The following is a 26337-nucleotide window of genomic DNA, read 5'->3' as shown; positions in this document are numbered from 1 at the left end:
TAGACAGGATTACTCTAAAATTATAGTCATATTCACCACGGTATAAAACGGGAATGTATGGATGAAAAAATTATTTCTTTAACACATATTGAACGATAGATCGTCGATGTCAAATGGGCCATAGTATTGTATCCATAGCTATAATATAGAATATAGTTATAGCCCTGCAAACACCACCACTTTTCCTATCTCTTAGACTTAGAGCTTGGCGTGGTAAGTACAAACGATGCTCAACTGCGTGGCGTCCATTGAGTTAAGGTCCAGTTTGCTCTGAACAGGGTAAATCTGCATTTTGCCATGATGCCCCTCTAGCTCATGGAATGAACTCCAACAGTCCTTAAAAATATAATTAGACTTGAAAAGTCTGAATCTGGATCAGGGTGATCCTATCCTGAATTGCTTTGAAATACCGGGACAAAATCTGAAAAGTTGTCTGATCCTGGATCACAAAAAAATTGGATTTCGAAAGCTGATCGGATCTGATTGAGATTAAAAGTTTTGAACTACTGGGCCCAGGTGATTACACTGGATATAAAATATATGAATGTGCTCATCCCTTCAGAGGCAGCGTTTTGAATTAATTGGCCCCATAAATATGCTTCATGTTTTCATTGGTTTATTTATTTGACCAAATATAGCTGAATACATTTGAAGAATACATTTCAGTTAGTGTCCTAATTAAACACTCGTCTGGACCCGTCTGGATGTATTCTAACAGTGTTGGTTAAAATAAGTGGGATCTTTAAAACTGTAAATCTAGCCATTCAGTAAAAACCTTCATATAGACAGAGACAGAGCAAATGTGTAGTCTGTAGTTCACTAGAGGTCTGCTCTCCTCTGTGTCTGTAGTTCACTAGAGGTCTGCTCTCCTCTGTGTCTGTAGTTCACTAGAGGTCTGCTCTCCTCTGTGTCTGTAGTTCACTAGAGGTCTGCTCTCCTCTGTGTCTGTAGTTCACTAGAGGCCTGCTCTCCTCTGTGTCTGTAGTTCACTAGAGGTCTGCTCTCCTCTGTGTCTGTAGTTCACTAGAGGTCTGCTCTCTGTGTCTGTAGTTCACTAGAGGTCTGCTCTCCTCTGTGTCTGTAGTTCACTAGAGGTCTGCTCTCCTCTGTGTCTGTAGTTCACTAGAGGTCTGCTCTCTGTGTCTGTAGTTCACTAGAGGTCTGCTCTGTGTCTGTAGTTCACTAGAGGTCTGCTCTGTGTCTGTAGTTCACTAGAGGTCTGCTCTCCTCTGTGTCTGTAGTTCACTAGAGGTCTGTCTCCTCTGTGTCTGTAGTTCACTAGAGGTCTGCTCTCCTCTGTGTCTGTAGTTCACTAGAGGTCAGAACACGTTGGCAAGTTTTAAGTCTACTTATCAAGTCCTTATCCTGCTAACAGAATGATAGGATTCAGCTTAAAATACTGAGGAAGGCAGAAGGCCAGACGATTGTCTGCACAAAAACTGTTACATTGTCCTGAGTGCTTTATACTGAATTTCATTGGAGTCTCTACGAGGTGATCCAGCTCTGGGTTGAACTAAATGGTAAAGGGTGCATTTATAGAACAATTTGATCCAAAGCGCTTTACATTTTGTTCCTCACATTTGACCCACTCACTCACACATTCACACACAGACGGCGGAGGCGACCATGCAAGGTGCCGACCTGCTCATCGGGAGCAGTTAGGGGTTAAGTGTCTTGCTCAAGGACACATCGATACACTGCCCGGGAGGAGTGGGAATCGAACCGGGAACCTCCGGATTTACCAGACGACTGCTCTACCTCCCAAGCCACTGTCTTTTGTAGGTGAGCATATTATTGGCTCTTAAACTTAACAGTTTTACATATAATGTATATATAAAATGTAAATATATAGGAAATATATTAGGGCTGTCCCCGACTAAGGATTTGTATAGTCGATTTGCAGTCGCCAAAATTTGCCGATAGTTGACTATTAGTCGACTATGAAAAAAATAAATAAAATAAAATAAAAAAGTATAATATATATGTAACGGTTGTGACAACGTCACCTCAAACTTCGATGCCCCGAGTGGGAGTCGAAGCCCGGTCTCCCACACAGAATGCAACTTCCGATTCCGATACAGTTTCAGATCAACTTTAATCGCCATTTATGTTACAAAACACATAGGAACGTGATACAGCACAGTGCATACACTTTTTTCCACAGGTAAAAAGAGTGCAAAACAGGACAAAACAGTGATACAACAAGACAATAAAGTGTTTGTGGACTTCAGCTCGGCCTTCAACACCATCCTCCCGCACATCCTTCACTGTGTTTAGTTCTGATCCAAGGACAGTTAGCAGACCAGACCCTGATGACCCCTAGGAGTCTAGAGAGAGTTGATAGTGCTGAAGCAGATCAGATCCTAGACCAGTGATTTATAGATAGATAGCGATGGGCAAAGCTCACGGAATTGCTACAGTATTTGATAGTCACTGGGAACCATTCAAATGCTAATCATTAACATATGATTTTGTTTTTACTTAGTAGCAAATGTGAAATAATCAAACACGTGAGCTAGCTGGCTGCTGTCATCGCTAACAGCAAGATATTTACGAGTCGCAGCAGGCTAACGTTATTTCCAAGAACAAAAGCATTCATTCATACGTTGATGTTTGAAATGTCTGAGTTTCCACATTAACATATGATTTTGTTTTGATTTAATAGCGTACTTAAGATAATAATGCAACAAGCGTTGCTAACTGCTAACGCTAGCAGAGCAGGCGAACGCAAAGCATTAATTCTGAACGTTACGTCACTGATGGCTTGAAATGTGTGAACTCAGTGAAACAACATGGCAAATGTACAAAACGTAACATCTCCGGCGGTCTCTCTTTCTTCATCTTTCTTTCCTGTTCTCCCAGCTGTTAACAGCAAGCTAGCTACCTATACCCAGCATGCCCTTCAGCGGTGTAATATGTTCAGCTTTCTTAGTCTTTGTTAAAACTAAGAGGCCCAGGGACAGTCACAGCAGCCGTGTCAGTGTTTTACCAGAGAGGAACATATTAGTTTTACTTTTAGGTAGAACGATGAATATTCGGCCCCATGGTGAGACTTAATTTTCCACTGGGACCATACTGTTTCCCCTCAGAGGATGGACAAAAATAATGTGTACGTAAATTAAAAAAGAGAGTATTGTGGTATATTTGTGGATATCCTGATGAAGAATGTTCTCAGTCAACCGAGGTTTGGATAATAACAAGGTTTATTAACCAAACAGATAGATTACATAGAGAGAATGGCTGAGGGCTTCCCCCCAGGTGATCAGCTGAAATGACCCAGGTAAGAAGACCTCGATAGATCTCGGGAGGAGATCTATATAGGTTACATGGGGGGGGTGTGGTCCCATTTGATAGGTCAGATGGGGGGGGGGGGGGGGGGTACAGGTTTGGGGAGAAAGGGGAGGGGAATGTCTTATTCCACAGAGAGGGGGGGGGGGGCACAGGTAAGGGGGACACAGGGGAGGGGAAATATATTTACATGAGGACATTATATTATACCACAGTATATTATAAGTAATTTGTAGACACTGAGATACACACTTCTGAGACACTGAGAGACATCCAGGAGAATGTTCTGAGAGACACAGAGAGACATCCAGGAGAATGTTCTGAGAGACTGAGAGACATCCAGGAGAAAGTTCTGAGAGACCGAGAGACATCCAGGAGAAAGTACTGAGAGACATCCAGGAGAAAGTTCTGAGAGACTGAGAGACATCCAGGAGAATGTTCTGAGAGACTGAGAGACACCCAGGAGAATGTTCTGAGAGACTGAGACACCCAGGATAATGTTCTGAGAGACAGAGAGACATCCAGGAGAATGTTCTGAGAGACTGAGAGACATTCAGGAGAATGTTCTGAGAGACAGAGAGACATCCAGGAGAATGTTCTGAGACACTGAGAGACACCCAGGAGAAAGTTATGAGGCACTGAGAGACACCCAGGAGAATGTTCTGAGAGACTGAGACACCCAGGAGAACTAGAGACTCACATCACTGGCTTTGGGAGAGAGTAGCTCATGTTCAATTGAACTTTCCAAGGCCATGGAAAAAACACAGCAAATGCAATTAAAATATCATATTTACCTGTTGTCTAGTGTTAATCCTTGTATCAAGAGCCCAGTCAGTCAACTAGAGAATGGCAGCATGTTGTCTAGTGTTAGTCTTTGTATCTAGAGCTCAGTCAACTAGAGAATGACAGCATGTTGTCTAGTGTTAGTCCTTGTATCTAGAACTCAGTCAACTAGAGAATGGCAGCATGTTGTCTAGTGTTAGTCCTTGTATCTAGAGCTCAGTCAGTCAACTAGAGAATGACAGCATGTTGTCTAGTGTTAGTCCTTGTATCTAGAACTCAGTCAACTAGAGAATGGCAGCATGTTGTCTAGTGTTAGTCCTTGTATCTAGAGCTCAGTCAGTCAACTAGAGAATGACAGCATGTTGTCTAGTGTTAGTCCTTGTATCTAGAGCTCAGTCAACTAGAGAATGACAGCATATTGTCTAGTGTTAGTCCTTGTATCTAGAGCTCAGTCAGTCAACTAGAGAATGACAGCATGTTGTCTAGTGTCAGTCCTTGTTGTCTAGTGTTAATCTTTGTATAAACTAGAGAATGACAACACGTCTCCTCTCCATTTCTGTGTTATGTTTGGTGGTGGGGCCGCCTCCTTGTTTTCCATTTGGATCACTAATTGGACCTTTAATGCAAACGCTTCCAGCTTAGTAAAAGTTGGTGGAACATCCACCTCTCAGGTCCCCAGACACACTGCCTGCCAGCCGAGTGAATGACCTCGGGGTGGATATCTATCAGGCTTGAGCTTGTCTGCTTAGCAGGTGATTTATCCTGGATGGGAAACGCTCCTTTATCTTGCCTTTTGAGAGTCAGAGTCACTGGCAGTTCATCCCAAGTGCCTCAAACCGTCTCATCCTTACTTTGCTGATTATTCATAAACAAAACATAGAGCTGAAAACATAGAGCTGAAAACATAGAGCTGAAAACATAGAGCTGAATGAATGAATGAATGAATGAATGTATGAATGCATGCATGAATGAATGAATGAATATTTAACTTTAAGATTGCAGAATGGGTACAATACAGTACAGCTCAATACACACAATTGTTAAGGGGATGCAGACCAGAGAAAGACTTTCGTCTTGTTTACATCAGGGTCCCCCATTTTCAATTCATAGATGAGAAAGCTTGTATTTTAACAGTAGCAGAGGTTCAGCATGTAATCCTCACATTAGATTTGTCTCAGAGCATCACGGCAATAGCAATGACAAGCATCTCTCCAGAGTCATTGAGCATCCTGATGGCCTGGGGATAGAAGCTCCTTCTGAGTCTCTCTGTATCGGCCATGAGCCTGTTTGCCAAATTCAGCATGAACCTTCAGGGGTGGTGTGTGTGGTGTGAGGTAGTAATAATAATAATTCATTACATTTATATAGCGCTTTTCTAGACACTCAAAGCGCTCCCCACAATCTAGGGTGGAAATTGCCTCCTTCACCACCACTGGTAGCACCCAACCTTGGGCTACGCAGGCTCAATGGCTGCCATACACTGGCACCAGGCACACATCACACTACACACTGACTACCATACACTGGCACCAGGCACACATCACACTACACACTGACTACCATACACTGGCACCAGGCACACATCACACTACACAATGACTACCATACACTGGCACCAGGCACACATCACACTACACACTGACTACCATACTCTGGCACCAGGCACACATCACACTACACAATGACTACCATACACTGGCACCAGGCACACATCACACTACACACTGACTACCATACACTGGCACCAGGCACACATCACACTACACACTGACTACCATACACTGGCACCAGGCACACATCACACTACACACTGACTACCATACACTGGCACCAGGCACACATCACACTACACAATGACTACCATACACTGGCACCAGGCACACATCACACTACACAATGGCTGAACGGCTCAGGAGACAGGGATTGATATCAGCCAATTAAGGGGGAGGGATGATTAGGTGGCCTTGATGTCAGAGACCTGATTGGGAATTTTGCCAGGAACATCTGGGAACCCCCTACTCTATTTACGATAGGTGTCCTGGGTTCTTTAACGACCGAGATTCAGTCAGGACCTCGGTTTAGCGTCTCATCCGAAGGACGGCACTCGCAGCTGTACGGTGTCCCTATCACCGTAACAGGGGCATCGTTACTGACAGGTCCAGAGGACAGAGTGCCCCCTGCTGGACAACAACACCACTTTCCGACAACGGCCTTGACCGGGGCTCGAACCGGTGATCTTTTCCGATCATGAGTCCGGAGCTCTACTCATGTAGCCACGCTGCCACAAGGTAGACACACGGAGGTAAGAGGGAACCAGAAGATGGATAGACTCATGAATAAATATGTGACTGAACTCTAGCATCCATTCAATAATTCATCCAGTCCATATTTGAACTCAAAGATTAATTGATTAATACATTTTCGACGGCGTCGCGCGTACATACAAAATAAATACACAATGAATACAATGAATATAGGCTTTAGCATGGTCACTGTTATAATAATATATAGAGGCGGGGGAGGGGGGGGGTCTAGTCCTGTTCCCTGCGTTAACAAGCAGCAGACTGAGGCTGCAGCCAGTGATCACAGATGGTGGGGGGTGGGGGGGGATAGAGGGGGGACTCTCCAGTCCTGCGCGGCCCGGGATTATAATCCCAAACATCCAACTCTCTTATGTAACGCGTTGTGTAGAGGCAGACGACAACACAGAGAGCGAGGCTCGAGCCGCGACCAGCTGTTACGCAATCCTGCCGCTCTGACCCGCCAGGGGAGCGTGTCGCGCCGCACGTGTGCACATGTGGCGCTCTGGAGACCACAGATACACATACGTGTGGTGAAGATATCCACGCGGGAGGGGGGGGGGGGGGGTTAGAGTGGTCGTTGTAGCCTATAGGGAGGTGTAGTCTGACGTCGCTTTGGACCGCCCGCGAGGTCCACCCGTATAGGGATTTATCATTGGGAAAATGGATTATCGGCTATTGTAACAATTCTGCCGCATGGACATTGAAAAGCTTTCCATTTTTGCACAAAATGAGTTATCTTCTATCACTAACATTATTGTTTAAGCATTTTTGGTTGAAATAAAATTCGGCGATTTACTTTTACGATTAATTGCGAATATTTTCATGTTGAGCTATAGATTGTGGATGAATACGCACAGAAAGGTACACCATGCAAATGTTAATGCTTAATTTGTTTTAAACGAGACGATTTAGAAATGGGCAATGGGGAAATACGTTGCAATTTTGCGAGGTGGACCGGCCGGAAACGGCAATGACGTAACCACTACACCTCCCTCCCTATAGGGGTCAGTAGGCACAAGCATTTGACTGACCAGGCTTGTATTCATAGAAGGATGATGGTTACTAGTGTATCTCTAGTTTTATGATCAGTGTTGGGGGGGGGGGGGGGGGGGGGGGTAATGTATTACAAAAGTAACGCTGTTATAGTAATATATGACTTTTTCTTTCTTTTTATGTTTTTTTGGTAGATATTTTTATTGTTTTTTCTTCAGGCAGTGCGGCAGAGAGAGAGAGGAAGTATGGGGAGATAGAGGGGGGAAGACATTCGGCAAAGGTCGCCGGGTCCGGGAGTCGAACCCGGGACGGCCGCGTTGCACCGCAGCGCTGTACGTGGTGCACCACCCTGGCGGCGCCCCTGTAATATATGACTTTTAGCAGTAACGCAGTAATATAACGCTTTGCTAATAGGATTTCAGTAATATTATTACAGTTACTATGTCGCACTTTACGCCCGTAATTAAGTGTTTATTGTTTTTTAATGTTTTTTAAGAATTCACCACGTGCTGTTCCTCCAGCAAATAAATATTCCCTGAGTGAATTTAAATTTTTTTAAAGACACACTGTCTGTGGTGCTGAACTGGACAGAGGCGGTCTCCCCTCTCTCTGCATTCAAGACACACTGTCCGTGGTGCTGAACTGGACAGAGGCGGTCTCCCCTCGCTCTGCCTTCAAGACACACTGTCCGTGGTGCTGAACTGGACAGAGGCGGTCTCCCCTCTCTCTGCCTTCAAGACACACTGTCCGTGGTGCTGAACTGGACAGAGGCGGTCTCCCCTCGCTCTGCCTTCAAGACACACTGTCCGTGGTGCTGAACTGGACAGAGGCGGTCTCCCCTCTCTCTGCCTTCAAGACACACTGTCCGTGGTGCTGAACTGGACAAAGGCAGTCTCCCCTCTCTCTGCCTTCAAGACACACTGTCCGTGGTGCTGAACTGGACAGAGGCTGTCTCCCCTCTCTCTGCCTTCAAGACACACTGTCCGTGGTGCTGAACTGGACAGAGGCAGTCTCCCCTCTCTCTGCCTTCAAGACACACTGTCCGTGGTGCTGAACTGGACAGAGGCGCGGTCTCCCCTCTCTCTGCCTTCAAGACACACTGTCCGTGGTGCTGAACTGGACAGAGGCGGTCTCGTTTCGGTCTCTCCCTCTTTAGAACATTCACCTGTACAAAAACAAACAGACTGAAACAGATATATACCTTCAGACGGTCTCTCCATTTATTTAACTAGAAAGTAACACAAAAGTAGTGTAATATAATGAATGAATGAATGAATGACTTTTATTTATATAGCACCCACTTCACAGCACAAATGCACAGGGTGCTTTACACTACAGCTTAGTATATAAAAACAAAAACAAAATCAGAAATAAATGACAACAACAGACAGACAGCAGTTAAAAAAAAACAGTGAAACCAGATAAAAAGTAGAATAAAATAATTTAGATAAAATCATCAGTCACTAATTAAAAACAAAACTATAGGAACAGTGAGGACAAGAAAGAGTGCCTATGTATGATGACCAAAGGCCTGTCTGAACAAATGTGTGTCTCACATTCGCCCATTCACTCACACATTCACACACAGACGGTGGAGGCAACCATGCAAGGTGCCAACCTTGGGAGAAGTTAGGGGTTAAGTATCTTGCTCAAGGACACTTCGACACGCTGCCCGGGACGAGCGGGAATCGAACCGGAAACCTTCTGATTACCAGGAGACTGCTCTACCTCCTGAGCCACTGTCGTGCATGAGGGAGTGTGTGTGCCAGTGTGTGTGCATGAGAGAGTGTGTGTGTGCCAGTGTGTATGTGCATGAAGGAGTGTGTGCCAGTGTGTGCCAGTGTGCATGTGTGTGTGTGTATGAGAGAGTGTGTGTGCCAGTGTGCATGTGTGTGTGTATGAGAGTGTGTGTGTGCCAGTGTGCGTGTGTATGCGAGTGTGTGTGTGTGCGAGTGTGTGTGTCTGCCAGTATGTGTGTATGAGAGAGTGTGTGTGTGCCAGTGTGTGTGTGTGTGTGTGTGTATGCGAGTGTGTGTGTGCCAGTGTGTGTGTATGAGAGAGTGTGTGTGTGCCAGTGTGTATGTATGAGAGAGTGTGTGTGTGTGCCAGTGTGTGTGTGTATGAGAGAGTGTGTGTGTGCCAGTGAGCGCATGCCAGTGTGTGTGTGTATGTATTAGAGTGTGTGCGTGTGCCAGTGTGCCAGTGTGTGTGTGTATGAGAGAGTGTGCGTGTGCCAGCCTGTGTGTATGTAGGCGTGCTGGGCTCATTCATGCCGACCGGACGAGCGCTGGGCCCTAATCCCAGCTGTGTCATAATAATAACGACGCCACCAATCAGGGAAGCCGACTCGCCACAAGACCCGGCGCTAAGTGCTGCTCACACAGCAGGGATTGTGACCGTACTTAAAAAATTTGAATTATGTCATAACCTTGTCACAACAACGGTTTAATTCTCGTGAAATGTCAAAAGCAGACTGTGTGAAATGTCTGGTATTATTTGGTGAGAGAGAAGACGGTGCTCGTGTTTTTGTGTGTACAATATCTCGTCTTATAACTTTTGACATGTTAAGAGGAAGTCTTTATTTGTTATGCAGCAACACACGCGTACACGATGTGCATTTGCACCTTGCCTTAACGTTTTTGTACCTCATTGTCTGCATTTTTACTCATTGTACTTAGATTGTATAATGTATTGTATATTGTATAGTGTTATTCCTCTTTTACTTACTTTTTTACTGTATGAAGCACATTCTCAGGAGGCTCATACAGAACCAAGCATTTCACTGTAAAGTACGTGTACCTTATATGTGACAAATAAAAACAAACTTGAAACTTGAACTTGATGGGCGACACACAGCAACACACACACACACGCACACACACACACGCACACACGCACACACACGCATGCATTTGAGGCGCCGTCTCTCTGAGCTTCACCCAAGAACTCTGGAAAACCCTTATTTCTCTACTAGGCATGTCTGACTTGGAACAGAATGCGAGTGTGATTCCTGTCTGCCAAGCGGGTGCTAATGAGCACAACACCTGGTCCCCTCTGCCTCCCAGCGAGCTAACGGCCTGCTGCCAGTGGAAGCAGTCAGGGCTGCCCAGTGCCCACCCCCTCATCGCTCCAGGTGATTATTATCTCCCTCTTCAAAACACACTTCCACAGCCTGGCTCGCATGGGACGACTTCTGCATGGAAAACAAATTGCCGCCGTGTCTTTCCAAGAGAAAACAACGAGAACTGAATAACTCGTGAATGTTCAGACAAGTAACGTGACGTTAATTTGGCACGCTTGGTTCTGGGTCCGTTCGGAGGAGAAGAAGAAGAAAAGGTCTGGAAACAAGTGGTTTGTGGAGCAATGGTCCGGGAGTGAAAGTTTGTTTAATTGGCAAACAGCAGCAATGCAATTCTCCAAAGCAGTACACAGGTTTATCAAAATCTCCCGCTGACACACACACAGTTCGGTTCCCTGTCGAGTGTGTCCTAATGTCGAGACTGCTCGGTATTTAAACACTTTCTCGACCCCCGTACCTAGTACTGGAGTCGACTGGTCCACATAGCATAATAACAATACATGTATTTGATCACAAAGGCTGACAGGGGTGAACCCACCTCACCCCTGCCCACTTTGCCAACCTAGGATGGCTTAGAGTAGACGACAGAGTACAGCAACTTGCAATGGGCCTGGTCTACAAGATACACTATACGACCGGGGTGCCCATGTACATGTCAAAATACTTCCCAAAGGTCAGTGAATACCACAACCACTACACCAGAGGAAGCTCAACAAATCATGTTAAACCCAGATTCGGCTCAAACAAGGGACTAAACACGTTTCGCAATTATGCCACAACAATGTGGAACGCCCTACCCAAAGCTGTAAAGGAATGTGAATCCCTGCCCACATTCAAAACCGCCCTTAAAGAGCACCTACGGGAGGCTGCAATTCGAAACTGGCCACCGTAAATGCCCAAAACCCCCACCACCTCCTAATAGACAGTCTCCTCCCCACCGCATGTATATATTCCCTCCCCGCCGTATGTATATTTCCCTCCCACCCACCCACCCCCTCCTAATGTACAGTCCCCTCCCCATCATATGTATATACTCTGTCAGGATATAGGGGTAACAGTACTGTATATTTGAATACCGCCTATGTCACAAATGTATCAGTACTAAATACCTATATGTCCCTATGCCATAAATGTCATGTATGTTGTGTATGTCATAAATGTCTATATGAATTGAAAATGGGGGACCCTGATGGAAACAAGACAAACGTCTTTCTCAGGTCTGCATCCCCTTAACAATTGTATGTATTGAGCCGTACTGTATTGTACCCATTCTGCAATCTGTTAAATAAAGTTTTCATTCATTCATTCATTCGTCCTAGACATTAACATGGTAATTCACTCATTCTGGCTCCTGTGTGGAGGGTAATCTTGTTCCACCGGTATGTGGGTCCTCAATTAGTTTTAGTTTCGTGTGTGTGTGTGTCTGCCAACTTAATTTGCATAGCCTCTGGTGAGGGGAAGCTGGCCAGTTTTGGCTTGTTGTTTACAGGTTGGCTTTATAAATTAATTTGTGCCATGATTGACTTATTATTGTTATTTGTAACTTAGTATCAAATCAACTGGCCCTATGAACATAAATGTTACTTCACAAGCTTAATCTTTGGTTATTAGTGATACTCTGTCGTTTTCGAATGAAGCTTCGAATGTCTGTCGTCATATTTTATGACATAATCATAAAAAAAATATATAATAATAATAATAATAAAAAATCCTCAAAAAAATCCTCAATTTAAATGAAGTGATTAATCTGATTAAATTAGTCTTTTGTTTATTAAATCAACAACTCGTCAGTTTCGTCAACATAAATAATCCAACAACAAGGGCACGGTTGGTACGAAAGTGATGGTGACGTCTTGATGGAGCGCCGAGCGGGTGCAGACAGGCTACGTCATTTATGATAAATGTTTTATTAAAAATGTTTATGACGAGTGACATATACTATAATAATATAATACTATAATATTAGTGTAGCCTAATCTTTATCTGCAACTGTGAAGAGAAACCCCATTGGTTTAAACAGAATGAATAGACACAAAGCTGAGCAGGCAGGCTGTGACAGGCGTAGAGACGGCGTAGGAGGGAGATCCAAGAGCATTATTCCACATCTCCCTTCCACTCCCCACAGTAGTACAGTGTCCACCGGCGGCAAGGATCAGGGATACAGGCCACACAAACAAACAGTCTTTAATGATGAGCATTAATAAATAAATAAAATATTCTCAGTAAAAACGAGTGTTAGAATGTTGTTGTCCCTCCTAAGCTTCAGCAGACCAGGCTGTGTTCAAAGTCAATGATGCGTATACAGAGCGTTTGGCTCATCGTCTAACATTAAGGTGATTTAGAGGTTTTAGAGATCAGTCGGGGGCCCGTCGCTGGTACCGACAGAGGGGCGGTGCAGAGAGACAACACGACAGCCCGGTGGTTATGACTCGCTGCGACACACAGAGATTCATAAAACACGTAAACAACATTCATAAAACACCCTCTCTATGTCTTGGGAAAAAAAACAATCAACTCTGTCGTTAAAAAAAATAAAACAATCGAGTAGACACAGGGGGGCTCGACGGTCAGACGAAACTCTTTCTGTCAGAACACTCCACCGTACCGCTTTGTCGTGGAATATATTTACCATGTCATTAGACAGCTTGACTGGTGTCATTAGACCAGCTATATAATGTGCTCAGATGTGGCAGACACATACTGTCCCTTTAAGTATTTTTCTCTGTTAGCAAGACTGTTTATCATTCCAGTTGGGAACATCACCGCCTAGCCAAGGTTGATTCTCCTAACTGGGCCATTCTCATCATCATATCTGATATTATGTTACGTCTGACAACTGTGTATTTAACATACGTGTGAACAGAACTCTTGGTCAGTCTATGGCCAGACGCTACTGTGTTAACATGTTGTCTCTGACTGTAAACTGTCCTTTCATTGTGGCCACAGTGAAATAAACGTTCCTATTATTATTATTATTAATAATGACTCAGAATGATTTGTAAACGGCTCATCGTTTAGTCCTTTAATATTTCCCATTACAGCTTCAAACGGCGACACTGAAACAAGTGAGAAGAATAAACCGTGTACACCTTGTTCTGATCGCTTTTTAGATGGTCTTTCTGCGTCTTTTTAGATAGTCTTTCTGCATCTTTTTAGATGGTCTTTCTGCATCTTTTTAGATGGTCTTTCTGTGGCTATTTAGATGGTCTTTCTGCGTCTTTTTAGATCGTCTTTCTAGATTGTCTTTCTGCGTCTTTTTAGATTGTCTTTCTGCGTCTTTTTAGATCGTCTTTCTGCGTCTTTTTAGATGGTCTTTCTGCGTCTTTTTAGATTGTCTTTCTGCGTCTCTTTAGATCGTCTTTCTAGATCGTCTTTCTGCATCTTTTTAGATGGTCTTTCTGCGTCTTTTTAGATGGTCTTTCTGCGTCTTTTTAGATGGTCTTTCTGCTGTCTTTTTAGATCATCTTTCTGCGTCTTTTTAGATCATCTTTCTGCGTCTTTTTAGATCATCTTTCTGCGTCTTTTTAGATCGTCTTTCTGCGTCTTTTTAGATGGTCTTTCTGCGTCTTTTTAGATAGTCTTTCTGCGTCTTTTTAGATAGTCGTTCTGCGTCTTTTTAGATAGTCGTTCTGCATCTTTTTAGATGGTCTTTCTGCATCTTTTTAGATGGTCTTTCTGCGTCTTTTTAGATCGTCTTTCTGCATCTTTTTAGATCATCTTTCTGCGTCTTTTTAGCTCGTCTTTCTGCATCTTTTTAGATAGTCGTTCTGCATCTTTTTAGATAGTCGTTCTGCATCTTTTTAGATGGTTTTTTCTGTGTCTTTTTAGATGGTCTTTCTGCATCTTTTTAGATAGTCGTTCTGCATCTTTTTAGATGGTCTTTCTGCATCTTTTTAGATAGTCTTTCTGCATCTTTTTAGATGGTCTTTCTGCGTCTTTTTAGATCATCTTTCTGCATCTTTTTAGATAGTCTTTCTGCCTCTTTTTAGATAGTCTTTCTGCATCTTTTTAGATAGTCGTTCTGCATCTTTTTAGATGGTCTTTCTGCGTCTTTTTAGATAGTATTTTTAGATTGTCTTTCTGCATCTTTTTAGTTAGTCTTTCTGCATCTTTTTAGATGGTCTTTCTGCATCTTTTTAGATGGTCTTTCTGCGTCTTTTTAGATCATCTTTCTGCGTCTTTTTAGATGGTCTTTCTGCGTCTTTTTAGATCGTCTTTCTGCATCTTTTTAGATCGTCTTTCTGCATCTTTTTAGATCGTCTTTCTGCATCTTTTTAGATGTCATTTATCCAATCAGGTACATTGCGCTAGAGCACCAGCATGTAATTTATCCAATCAGGGGGAAACGGGAAATAGGGAGGGGATACATGCAGCAACATGTAAACAACAACATTAATTATGGACCCTGATTGGATAAATGACACACTGGTGCTTTATTGTATCATCCTTCACTCTGTCATCTTTCTCTCCCATTACAGAAGCAGAGACCCTGACACTGGTAACGTCAAACCGTCCGACTACTTGCCAGCTGGACCAGCTACCCTCCCCACTCCTCCAGACCATAGCACCAGACATCCTCCCATTCCTAACTGCAACCATCAACTCCTCACTCAACTCGGGGGTGGTCCCCACCTCCCTAAAACAAGCCAGAGTCACGCCGCTCATAAAAAAACCAACCCTGAACCCTACCGTCATAGGCAACTACCGTCCTGTCTCTCTTCTCTCCTTCCTTTCTAAAACACTTGAACGTGCTGTATCCAACCAACTTACTGCTTATCTCTTACAGAATGACCTCCTAGACCCTAATCAGTCAGGCTTCAGGACTGGTCACTCCACAGAGACAGCCCTCATTGCGGTCACAGAGGCACTTCACTTAGCAAAAGCGAAAGGCCTCTCCTCTGTCCTGATTCTCCTAGATCTATCTGCAGCCTTCGACACAGTCAACCACCAGATCCTCCTTGCGGCCCTCGCAGGAATGGGAGTGGCTGGCTCTGCGCTGACATGGCTGTCATCATACCTCAATGACCGCTCCTACCAAGTGTCATGGAGAGGGACCCTGTCGGCCACCCGCCCCCTGCGGACGGGTGTCCCCCAGGGCTCGGTTTTAGGACCCCTTCTCTTCTCCCTCTACACTAAATCACTGGGTAACATTATCACGTCTCATGGCTTCTCCTACCATTGTTATGCCGACGATACTCAACTCTTCCTCTCCTTCCCTCCCTCAGATATCCACGTCTCTGTGCGGATCTCGGCCTGTCTGTCCGACATCTCAGCCTGGATGACGTCCAACCACCTCAAACTGAACCTAAGCAAAACAGAATTGCTCCACCTGCCGGCCAAATCCTCCCCCCTAACCGACCTTTCAATCACAGTCGAGAATGCAGCTGTGACTGCGTCCCCGACCGCCAAGAACCTTGGTGTTGTCCTCGACGACCAGTTGAACTTCTCTGCTCATATCGCAGCGACGACCAGAACCTGCCGATTCCTCCTGAGCAACGTCAGAAGGATACGCCCCTTCCTGACAAAAGAAGCCACCCAACTCCTCGTCCAATCAACAGTCATCTCCCGCCTCGACTACTGCAATGCACTGCTCGCTGGCCTCCCGGCCACTGCCACTAAGCCTCTTCAACTCATTCAGAACGCAGCAGCCCGCCTGATCTCAAACCTACCGAAGTCGGCCCATGTCACCCCACTTCTTAGGGACCTGCACTGGCTCCCCATTGCTGCACGAATCCGCTTCAAGGCCCTCGACCTAGCATACCGTGCGGCAAAGGGAACCGCTCCCGCCTACCTCCGGTCAATGGTCTCTAACTACACACCCTCAAGACCCCTACGCTCTGCATCTTCTGGCCGCCTCAGACCTACTCCTATCCAAGCTCCAGGAGGGTCATCAAAGAGAAGTCGCCTATTCTCAGTCCTTGCCCCACAATGGTGGAATGAACTACCCACCCCAGTTAGGACAGCCGAATCACGTCCAATCTTTCGCCGTCGACTAAAGACGCACTTCTTCAACCATTATCTGAATTAAAAAAAAAAAAAAAAAAAAAAAACTAACCCTAACTAACCGTACTGTCATGCACTTGTCCTAATAAACTAACCTACACTGTAGCACTCAACACTTTGATGAACATTGTTGCTCAGCTGATAGAGTTGTGCCCTTCCTTCCTGATGGCTTGTCGTACAGAACTTGTAAGTCGCTTTGGATAAAAGCGTCAGCTAAATGACTAAATGTAAATGTAAATGTTGTGTTATCTATAGCATCTAAGCACAGATTTCTCCAGATGTTTGATTGGTTCCAGGTTCTTCTGTCTAAAGTGACTTTAGTGATAGTGTTGCTACACTTGGAATCTCCGCTCTGAGTTAAAGGAACACGCCAACATTATTGGAGATGTGCTTACCATCTTCTCCAGAATCAGACAAGAATATCTATTTGTGCGTTCAGTAGAAAGCTATCTGGCTGCACGCTAGCCTAGCTTAGCACAAATGAACGGAAGTGGATACGGACCAGCTAGTTTTCTACTGGATAGATTTTCTACTGAACGAGGTTTGTGTTGCTTCACATTCTGCTGTTGTCAATACAAACTATCAACACCAAACGTGTCAGACAATATACGGAGCTCGAGACACAAACTGAAGAATTCTTTTGAAAAAAAAACTGTATGACTGGTGTCAACCAAAAAACCTCTTGAACTTTGACGAATGTGAAGTTCAAATATTTGAAAATTCTGGAATAATTCAATCATATGTGCTAGATGTCCTCCAGAATGAGACATGTTCATCATGTATTATGAAGTCCATCACTATTTTCTTTTTCAAATGATGCAAGATGTGGGGGTTTCCCGTTTTTTCCAGAGACAGTGGATATTGTTGGGTGGCAACCTCCTTTAAGAACCACTGATGGCCAAATGTAATACTCCTATAGTCCGGCCTGTAAAACTGGGCCCTCTCGTTTCTCACACTGATTACACTGATTGTCCCGTGTCCTTCTCTTCATATTTAACACTTTCCCCGCCAATCACGTTGTACGACGTGTTTCAAGTTCATGCGAATTCTGCCAATCCACGGCGTACAACGTTATTGAGATCATATTTTCACCATGGTATTCATATTTCCCTCACGCAGCCTGGTCTGATGCTGTGTGAGCCGGCACAACTCTGCAACGCTTCAATACTGCCCCCTGGTGGAGTGGCGAGTTGCCAAACCGGAAATGGCCGGTTGGATATCGGTGCGTCTCCTAAATCCGTCCGGCCACTCGCATATCGTCGCGGGACTCTAGCCACACACCGTGGATATGGATCGCTGCCATAACTCAATAATCGACATGATTTGGGCGTGTATTAGTATTATACAAACCGGAAATGGATCTACTCGATCCCCATCAAATAACTGGGATCTTTTTGCTCCAGTCTCATCGCCCAACGGTAAGAGGAGGCTGACGTCATTTTCAGCGTGAGTGTTTATTATTATCCATACAAACGGCTCTGATCTAGATATCACCCATACTACATAAAGCATTTAACGATGATCACGGAATTATAAACGACCCCCCCCCCCCCATTCACCCGCGCATGATCAGTCATAACGTTTAGGACCATGTACAGTTGAAATTTTTTATATAGCATGGATCGGTAACAAACGGCATTTGATAATCTATATACCGGTATGCATTTATGCCTATATCTCACGTTCTAGGAATTACTGCAGAAAACGATAAAAACATATTTATATTCTAGACGGTATTTTCGTATATATGAATGAAAAAGTAAAACGTTCCTACATCCTGAACGATAGATAATCGATGTTGAATGGGCCATAATAATGTCAATTTAGCAATACAATTAAAAAAGTTATAGCCCTGCAAAGAAGATAAACATCTCCATAGGCTTACAGTGCTGGCAGAGATTGGTATAAGATGCTGAAAGTGCGTGGCAGGGAATGTGTTAAAGGTGCTATAGATACAAATATTACGCAAGTAAAATTATTATAAAAAATTTATTCAGAAATAAAGAATACATCCATAGAGCATGATGGAATAACGGCCAGTGGCATAGTGCTTAACCCTTTCACTGCCGCACTACCAAACGGTTAACCCTTTCACTGCGACAATACGGAAGGTTAAGGGCTAGATGCATATAATGTCAAATCCCCAACGTCCAATGCATAATACCATAATGCTTAATGTCATAATGTCTGACTCCGGTCTCCTCTCCATCCCCACCACCAACATGCGGACTGTCGGTCCCAGAGCCTTCCCTGTTGCCGCACCCACCCTCTGGAACTCCCTCCCTCCAAACATCCGTAGTGCTACATCCCTGCACTCCTTCAAATCCCAACTCAAAACCCACCTCTTCACCAAATGTGTAAATTACTCTGCCTGATTTCCCTTTTCTTTTCTTTTTGTTGTTACGTTGTTCCCTGATCCCCTTCACCTTAGCTGCCCCCTCCTGTTAAGCGCCTTGGGCCTCCTGAAAGGCGCTATATAAATCTAAGATATTATTATTATTATTATTCCATTGCCTGGTCTCTAGCGCCACCATCAGACCACCCTGACGACAAGATATCTCCACCTCTCCTCTACTGGCAGCATGATGGCATAACTCCCAGTGGCATAGTGCTTAAGGGCTAAATGCATAATGTCAAATCCCCAACGTCCAATGCATAATACCATAATGCTTGATGTCAGAATGCTTGATGTCATAATGCTTAATGTCATAATGTTTAGGCCATATTGCTTATGCTTTAGTGCCCTATATGCCCAATGCCTGGGACCCCTGCACTATATTTGTCGATGTTTACTGTTGAACACTTTGTACGTCCTAGGATTTATTCTGGCCGGCTGCATGTTATTCAGGTTATTATTCCCTTCTGCATCTTGTGTATAGTGTTTGCTTTTACTCGTACTCGTATTATCTTCAGATTCAAATTCTTTATTGCCTATATTTACGTATAATACGTATTTGTTATGTATAATATAACCGATAGGACATACAGAACCTTATCTGCACTTTTGTTTACACTGTTTTCTCGTATTTTTATATTCAGTCAATTATATTGTTTACACTGTTTATTTTTTCTCATATTTTTATATTTAGATCTTATTGTATTGCCTATATTTATGTCTTTCTACTATTACCCTGTCCATACCTGTACCTCCCCTCCCCCCTCCTGCTATGATGGCCAAACTTCCCCAAGTGGATCAATAAAGGAATATCATTATGTCATTATGAATTGAAAATGGGGGACCCTGATGTAAACAAGACGAAAGTCTTTCTCTGGTCTGCATCCCCTTAACAATTGTGTGTATTGTGCCGTACTGTATTGTACCCATTCTGCAATCTGTTAATAAAGTTTTCAATCAATCAATCAATCAATATCTTATCTTGAAAATAACTAGATCTACCAGCAGCCAAACTTGACAATTATCATTTGAAAGCAGGATTATGAACATGTTTCCATGCAACATGCAAGCTGGCCAAAATAAATCCTGGGACATTTTAAAATTAAGCATATCGACACTAAACATTTGCAAAAATGCAGGTCACGGGCAATCGCGCTATTTGTCGTGGAAAAAGATATGGAATTGAAAAAAAGGCCGGACATGGAATATGGAACAGATATGGAGTTTTGCAGGAAGCCATCGAGACGGAGGGGGAAAGGATCGCGTAGCAAATAGCCTTGATTTTATTTTATTTTATTAAATTTATGGATTAAAAACACACAACAAGGATCCAAAGGATAACATGAGAAAGAGTAAAACCCTTATTTCCGTCATGGTCCCAGGGCTGTTAGGCCACAACAAAAAACACGACAATGACACAAAACACATACATTTAATACATTAGAAGTCTAACCTATAGCTAAAATCTTACATCACACAATAACTAAAAACTGATTATAGGGGGCTATTCCTCTATTCTGTCCATGAGCCACTTCCTGACGCTTCTCTTGAAGCTGTGGAGGCTCGAGCTCTGCTTGATGGGGAGAGGCAGCTTGTTCCCATCCTGGGCTCCGGAGAAAGTAAGGGAGCACTGGCCCAGTTTGGATCGGAAAGAAGCAGGCTTCAGGTTTGCTATGCTTGCTCTAGTTCTGTGGTTGTGGGATTCACTGACCGGGGGTGAAGTAATTCAGGGGGTATCTAGGGGACCCTTTGGTTTATAATATTGTGACCTTTCGTGACCTTCCCGCTGCCTAGCCTCCCGTAGAAACCCGTACTCTAGGGCGCCCCAGTGTGGCGCACCACGTTACTGCACTGCAGACCTATACGCGGTCGACCCGTGTTCGTCTCCCGATCCCGGACGGATTTACCGCATGTCCTCCCCCGTTCTTCCTCTCCTCTGCTCTTTGTCGGTCATGTCTGACCAGAATAAAGCTGTAGAAATGCTCAAATAAATAAAAAAATAAATAAATACAAAAAAAAACCCTACTCTATACAGCGTGTGAAGTGGCACCGAGGTGAGTGGCAGCCTTTCTCAGCAGCTCCCACCTCCCTCTACCATTTACCCCCCATTTACTCCTTTTTTATATCCCCCCCCCCCCCCCCCCCCCCCATGCTGCTATGATGCCTGAATTTCCCCCAGGGGGATCAGTAAAGGAATATCTTATCTTATCTTATCTTATACCTCACGCCAAGCAGAACCCAGGAGCGGCGATCGACGACGCGCGAAGAGGCAGTGTCTTCTCGAAGCGCTCTCTCCTCCCCGGCGGACACACGGTTTCATTAAAGCACGTTTGGTTTCCTCTCCAGTCTATCACTAAAACCACAAGCGGCAGCGGCTCAGATGGGGGATCTTCAGAAAGAGGGAAGGTCTCTCTCTCTCTCTCTCTAGTGCAACGTTTCTCACAGATGTTCTGGGCGACCGTCGTCGTCGTTGCCGGCTCTCAGTGCGGATTGCCCAGGACTCCGTTGGGTGTGGCCGGTTTGGGTGTGGCCTGTTTGGGCGTGACCTGTTTGGGCGTGGCCTGTTTGCTCCACCTCCTCTGGCTCAAGAGCTTGCGGTTCTTCTGGACTTCAACCCGCACCTCGAACACCTCCTGGATGGCCTTCTTGAAGCAGTGGAAGTTATAGTCGATGAGTCCTGAGAGAGAGGGGGAGAGAGGGAGAGAGAGAGCGAGAGAGAGAGAGAGGGGGAGAGAGAGAGAGGAGAGGAGAGAGAGAGAGAGAGAAAACATGTTACCCCTTAACTTCATAAAGTCTGATTGTGTGTGTATGAAAGTGTGTGTGCCCGTGTGTGTGTATGCGAGTGTGTGTGTGTGTGCCAGTGTGTGTATGAGAGAGTGTGTGTGTGCCAGTGAGTGTATGAGAGTGTGTGTGTGCCAGTGTGCGCATGCCAGTGTGTGTGTGTGTATATATTAGAGTGTGTGCGTGTGCCACTAAGGATACCTGTTAAGTTAAGTCTGATTATTCTTTCTTTATACATTTTCTTGCACTGAAAGATATTTGTACAACTATTTAAAATGAATTCAGTACATTCACAGAATGGCTTTTCCAAGCGTTGGAAAAAGTTTGCCATGAGAGGCTTGAAGAGGATTGATTAAAGTGTTGTTTTGTTTATACATATGAAATGTAATTCATCAATTATTTAGTAATGTTGATTAATACATTTATGCAACTGAACTAATGTAATGAATTATATATTTCTAGTTTCTACACTATTTCTTTCTCTCTCTCACACACGCACGCACACACACACACACACACACACGCACACACACACACACACACACACGCTACTTTAGTCACTTGGGTCAGAGTACTTGGACAGTAAATCATTTCACGTGCACACTCTCTCACACAAATAGACACACATTCATTCCTGTACACACCTTCCTGTCACACAACCAGTGGTCACAAACCAGATGGTAAATGTTGCATTTATAGAAGAATAAATTTTTCTGTTTTTAACATTAACAATTGCAGAATGTGTACAATACAGTACGGCTCAATACATACAATTGTTAAGGGGATGCAGACCAGAGAAAGACGTTGGGTTACATCCAAAGCCCTTTACAACTTACCTCCTGAGCCACTGTCTAACCCTAACCTTCTGATTACCAGACGACCGCTCTACCTCCTGAGACACTGTCTAACCCTAACATTCTGATTACCAGACGACCGCTCTACCTCCTGAGACACTGTCTAACCCTAACATTCTGATTACCAGACGACCGCTCTACCTCCTGAGACACTGTCTAACCCTAACCTCTGATTACCAGACTCTACCTCCTGAGACACTGTCTAACCCCAACCTTCTGATTACCAGACTCTACCTCCTGAGACCCTGTCTAACCCTAACCTTCTGATTACCAGACGACCGCTCTACCTCCTGAGACACTGTCTAACCCTAACCTTCTGATTACCAGACGACCGCTCTACCTCCTGAGACACTGTCTAACCCTAACCTCATTACCAGATGACCACTCTACCTCCTAAGACACTGTCTAACCCTAACCTTCTGATTACCAGACGACCTGCTCTACCTCCTGAGACACTGTCTAACCCTAACCTTCTGATTACCAGACTCTACCTCCTGAGACACTGTCTAACCCTAACCTTCTGATTACCAGACGACCGCCTCTACCTCCTGAGACACTGTCTAACCATCTGATTACCAGACGACCGCCTCTACCTCCTGAGACACTGTCTAACCCTAACCTTCTGATTACCAGACTCTACCTCCTGAGACACTGTCTAACCCCAACCTTCTGATTACCAGACGACCGCTCTACCTCCTGAGAACCTGTCTAACCCTAACCTTCTGATTACCAGACAACCTGCTCTACCTCCTGAGACACTTTCTAACCCTAACCTTCTGATTACCAGACTCTACCTCCTGAGACACTGTCTAACCCTAACCTTCTGATTACCAGACGACATTCCTCACATTTTACCCGTTCACTCACACATTCACACACCGACGGCGGAGGCGACCGTGCTGCGAGGTGCCGACCTGCTCATCGGGAGCAATTAGGGGTTAAGTGTCTTGTTCAAGGACATTTTGACGTGCTGCCCGGGAGGAGCGGGAATCTAACCAGGAACCTCCGGATTACCAGACGACTGCTCTACCTCCCAAGTCACTGTCGACCTATTCTATTTTTTGTATTGTATAAATGCTAGTATAATATTCTATATTGTATATATATATATGTGACCGGGCCCAGCGGTAAGAGTTTTTCTTTCCATATTATCACAGTTTGAATGTTTAAGAACATAATTTACTGTAACAGCTAACAGTTATAGTATCTCTAAATAGTCAAAACCTTTGTTTTAAAATGGCAGTTTGTGACCACCACCTAGTACCTGACTGCCAAGCCAGCCAAGGTGTTAAAAAATGCAGCCAAACTTTTAAATTGGATTTTCTTTCTGCTCTGAGACTTGAGGTTTAACTAGATTCAAATAAGAATATATTTCTTTTAAATATTTTAATCTGTAAAGCCACGAACTGCTGGGCTCGGTCACATTATATTGTATATATTGTATTATAACATTATGATCAAAGTATATGATAACAATAGGTCATTTCATTTTATGTAAAAAGAAAATGCGCTCACTACAATGAAACGGCTACTATGGGGATTATCATCATCGTCACGCGTGATCAAGGAACTCCTTTCATACGATACAGTACCGCTGTCCTCTCGCCGGCGTGAAAAACAATCACCTGCATACAGCGCCCCTGATCACAATTCCTTCTTTTCAAAGAGACCACTTTCACTTCCAGTTCACAACATGGGGCAATGATGAATATTAATTTGTCAGGACGACTCGAAAAGGCTCGATTATAGATCGTCTCTCTGCAGTCTGAGATGAAACACAGCGCTGCACATTATGCGAGAGAGATGGGCGGGTTATGAATATAGATGTTCTTTCTTGAAGTGAGGTTGCTTTTCTTCTGTACGGTCTGGACCGGTATCCACCCTTCTCTGTGGATACACACACATGTGCATCAATACGCACACGGACACTCACACACGCAGACACACAAACATCTGTAAAAAAACATACATAGAAGTGTAAATGTATACATAGATCTGTAATTGCGTACACAGATCTGTAAATGTGTACATTTATCTTTAAATGCATACACAGATCTGTAAATGCTTTCATATTTCTGCAAATACGTACATAGATCTGTAAATATGTACATAGATCTGTAAATGCGTACATAGATCTGTAAATGCGTACATAGATCTGTAAATGCGTACATAGATCTGTAAATCCGTACATAGATCTGTAAATGCGTCAATACGCACACGGACACACACACACGCAGACACACACAAATCTGTAAGAACATACATAGAATGTCCAAATGTATACATAGATCTGTAACCATCCTCTCCCGTCTCTCCCTGACCATTTCACAGGTGGTTGAAACTGAAATTAGCCCTGAATCAGGACTGAGTTATCTGTGGTCATTATTTGGACTCAGGAAACTCAGCTTGTTGTGACCGGGGAGCAGCCAGTAATCTCTTCACATACTGGAAAGTCACCCCGACGGCGGCTGTGTGCTGCAGGCAGAGTAAGCTGTGCTGTAAGGACGTCTGTGTATCAAAAAATTGATCAGTTCCCCCCCAGAAGTCAATACAAGACCAGATGTAAGATAGGAGGGCGATTACACAAAGCAGACATTGAGCTCGACATGAGGACACTGTCTGTGTGCCATCTGTGTCTGCTACTGGTATTAGGGTATAGACTACCACATGCTGCCCTACTGTCGGTCTGGGGAGGGTGTAGACTACCACATGCTGCCCTACTGTCGGTCTGGGGAGGGTATAGACTAGGGGTGGACGGTATAAACGGTATGAATTTGCTCTACGGTATGGATTTTGACTATACCTTGTAACTGGTAGAGAAGCTCTAAAATAGCAATGGCGTCATGTAACCACAGCGCGACTATTTCACTCGCATTTGCCCCTAAAAATAGATAGAATTAGTCATAGATAATAGATATGTGCGAACTGGAAAAAGTTATTTAGGAGCACAGAGGCTTCGCACAGTGGGCGTGTAAACACGCAATTGTCATTTCATAATAAACACAGAAGCAAACTAGCTCTTCCGGCCTGCGTTTGAAGGCTGTGTGACAACTTCTCTCGCCAGTCGCGCAGTTTCTATGTGTAATGTAAACTCTGCGACGAGTCCAATGGTCTAACATGCTTTGCATCCTCGCCATTCTGGAATGCCCACGTTGCGCTAAAACCTTATGTAATGTTAACTGTCGATGTACTAGTAGCCTCAGCAGGCTAACGTTAGCTGGCTCCACTAGCAGCATGTCGATGTACTAGTAGCCTCAGCAAGCTAACGTTAGCTGGCTCCACTAGCAGCATGTCGATGTACTAGTAGCCTCAGCAAGCTAACGTTAGCTGGCTCCACTAGCAGCATGTCGATGTACTAGTAGCCTCAGCAAGCTAACATTAGCTGGCTCCACTAGCAGCATGTCGATGTACTAGTAGCCTCAGCAAGCTAACATTAGCTGGCTCCACTAGCAGCATGTCAATGTACTAGTAGCCTCAGCAAGCTAACGTTAGCTGGCTCCACTAGCAGCATGTCGATGTACTAGTAGCCTCAGCAAGCTAACGTTAGATGGCTCCACTAGCAGCATGTCGATGTACTAGTAGCCTCAGCAAGCTAACGTTAGCTGGCTCCACTAGCAGCATGTCGATGTACTAGTAGCCTCAGCAAGCTAACGTTAGCTGGCTCCACTAGCAGCATGTCGATGTACTAGTAGCCTCAGCAAGCTAACGTTAGCTGGCTCCACTAGCAGCATGTCGATGTACTAGTAGCCTCAGCAAGCTAACGTTAGATGGCTCCACTAGCAGCATGTCGATGTACTAGTAGCCTCAGCAAGCTAACGTTAGCTGGCTCCACTAGCAGCCTCCTCCCTCTCTCTCTCT

The 26337-nt window shown here is 44.4% G+C and overlaps 1 protein-coding gene across 1 annotated transcript in view; it reads right to left on the bottom strand.

Moving 5' to 3' along the window:
* Positions 1-21147: 21147 nt before the first annotated feature.
* Positions 21148-26337, bottom strand: part of LOC311225147 (ras-related GTP-binding protein D-like) — a gene marked incomplete at its 5' end in the record, with an annotated part of 28702 nt that continues 23512 nt past the window's right edge. Inside the window, one exon of the mRNA XM_084310351.1 lies at positions 21148-21521. Within this exon, the coding sequence (XP_084166477.1) occupies positions 21325-21521 (197 nt within the window). The 3' untranslated portion in view covers positions 21148-21324. The remainder of the gene's footprint in view (positions 21522-26337) is intronic.

Source organism: Notolepis coatsorum, assembly GCF_963971535.1.
Source record: "Notolepis coatsorum genome assembly, chromosome: 3".
NCBI classification, from domain to species: domain Eukaryota; kingdom Metazoa; phylum Chordata; class Actinopteri; order Aulopiformes; family Paralepididae; genus Notolepis; species Notolepis coatsorum.
This window is presented reverse-complemented; position numbering and strand designations above follow the sequence as displayed.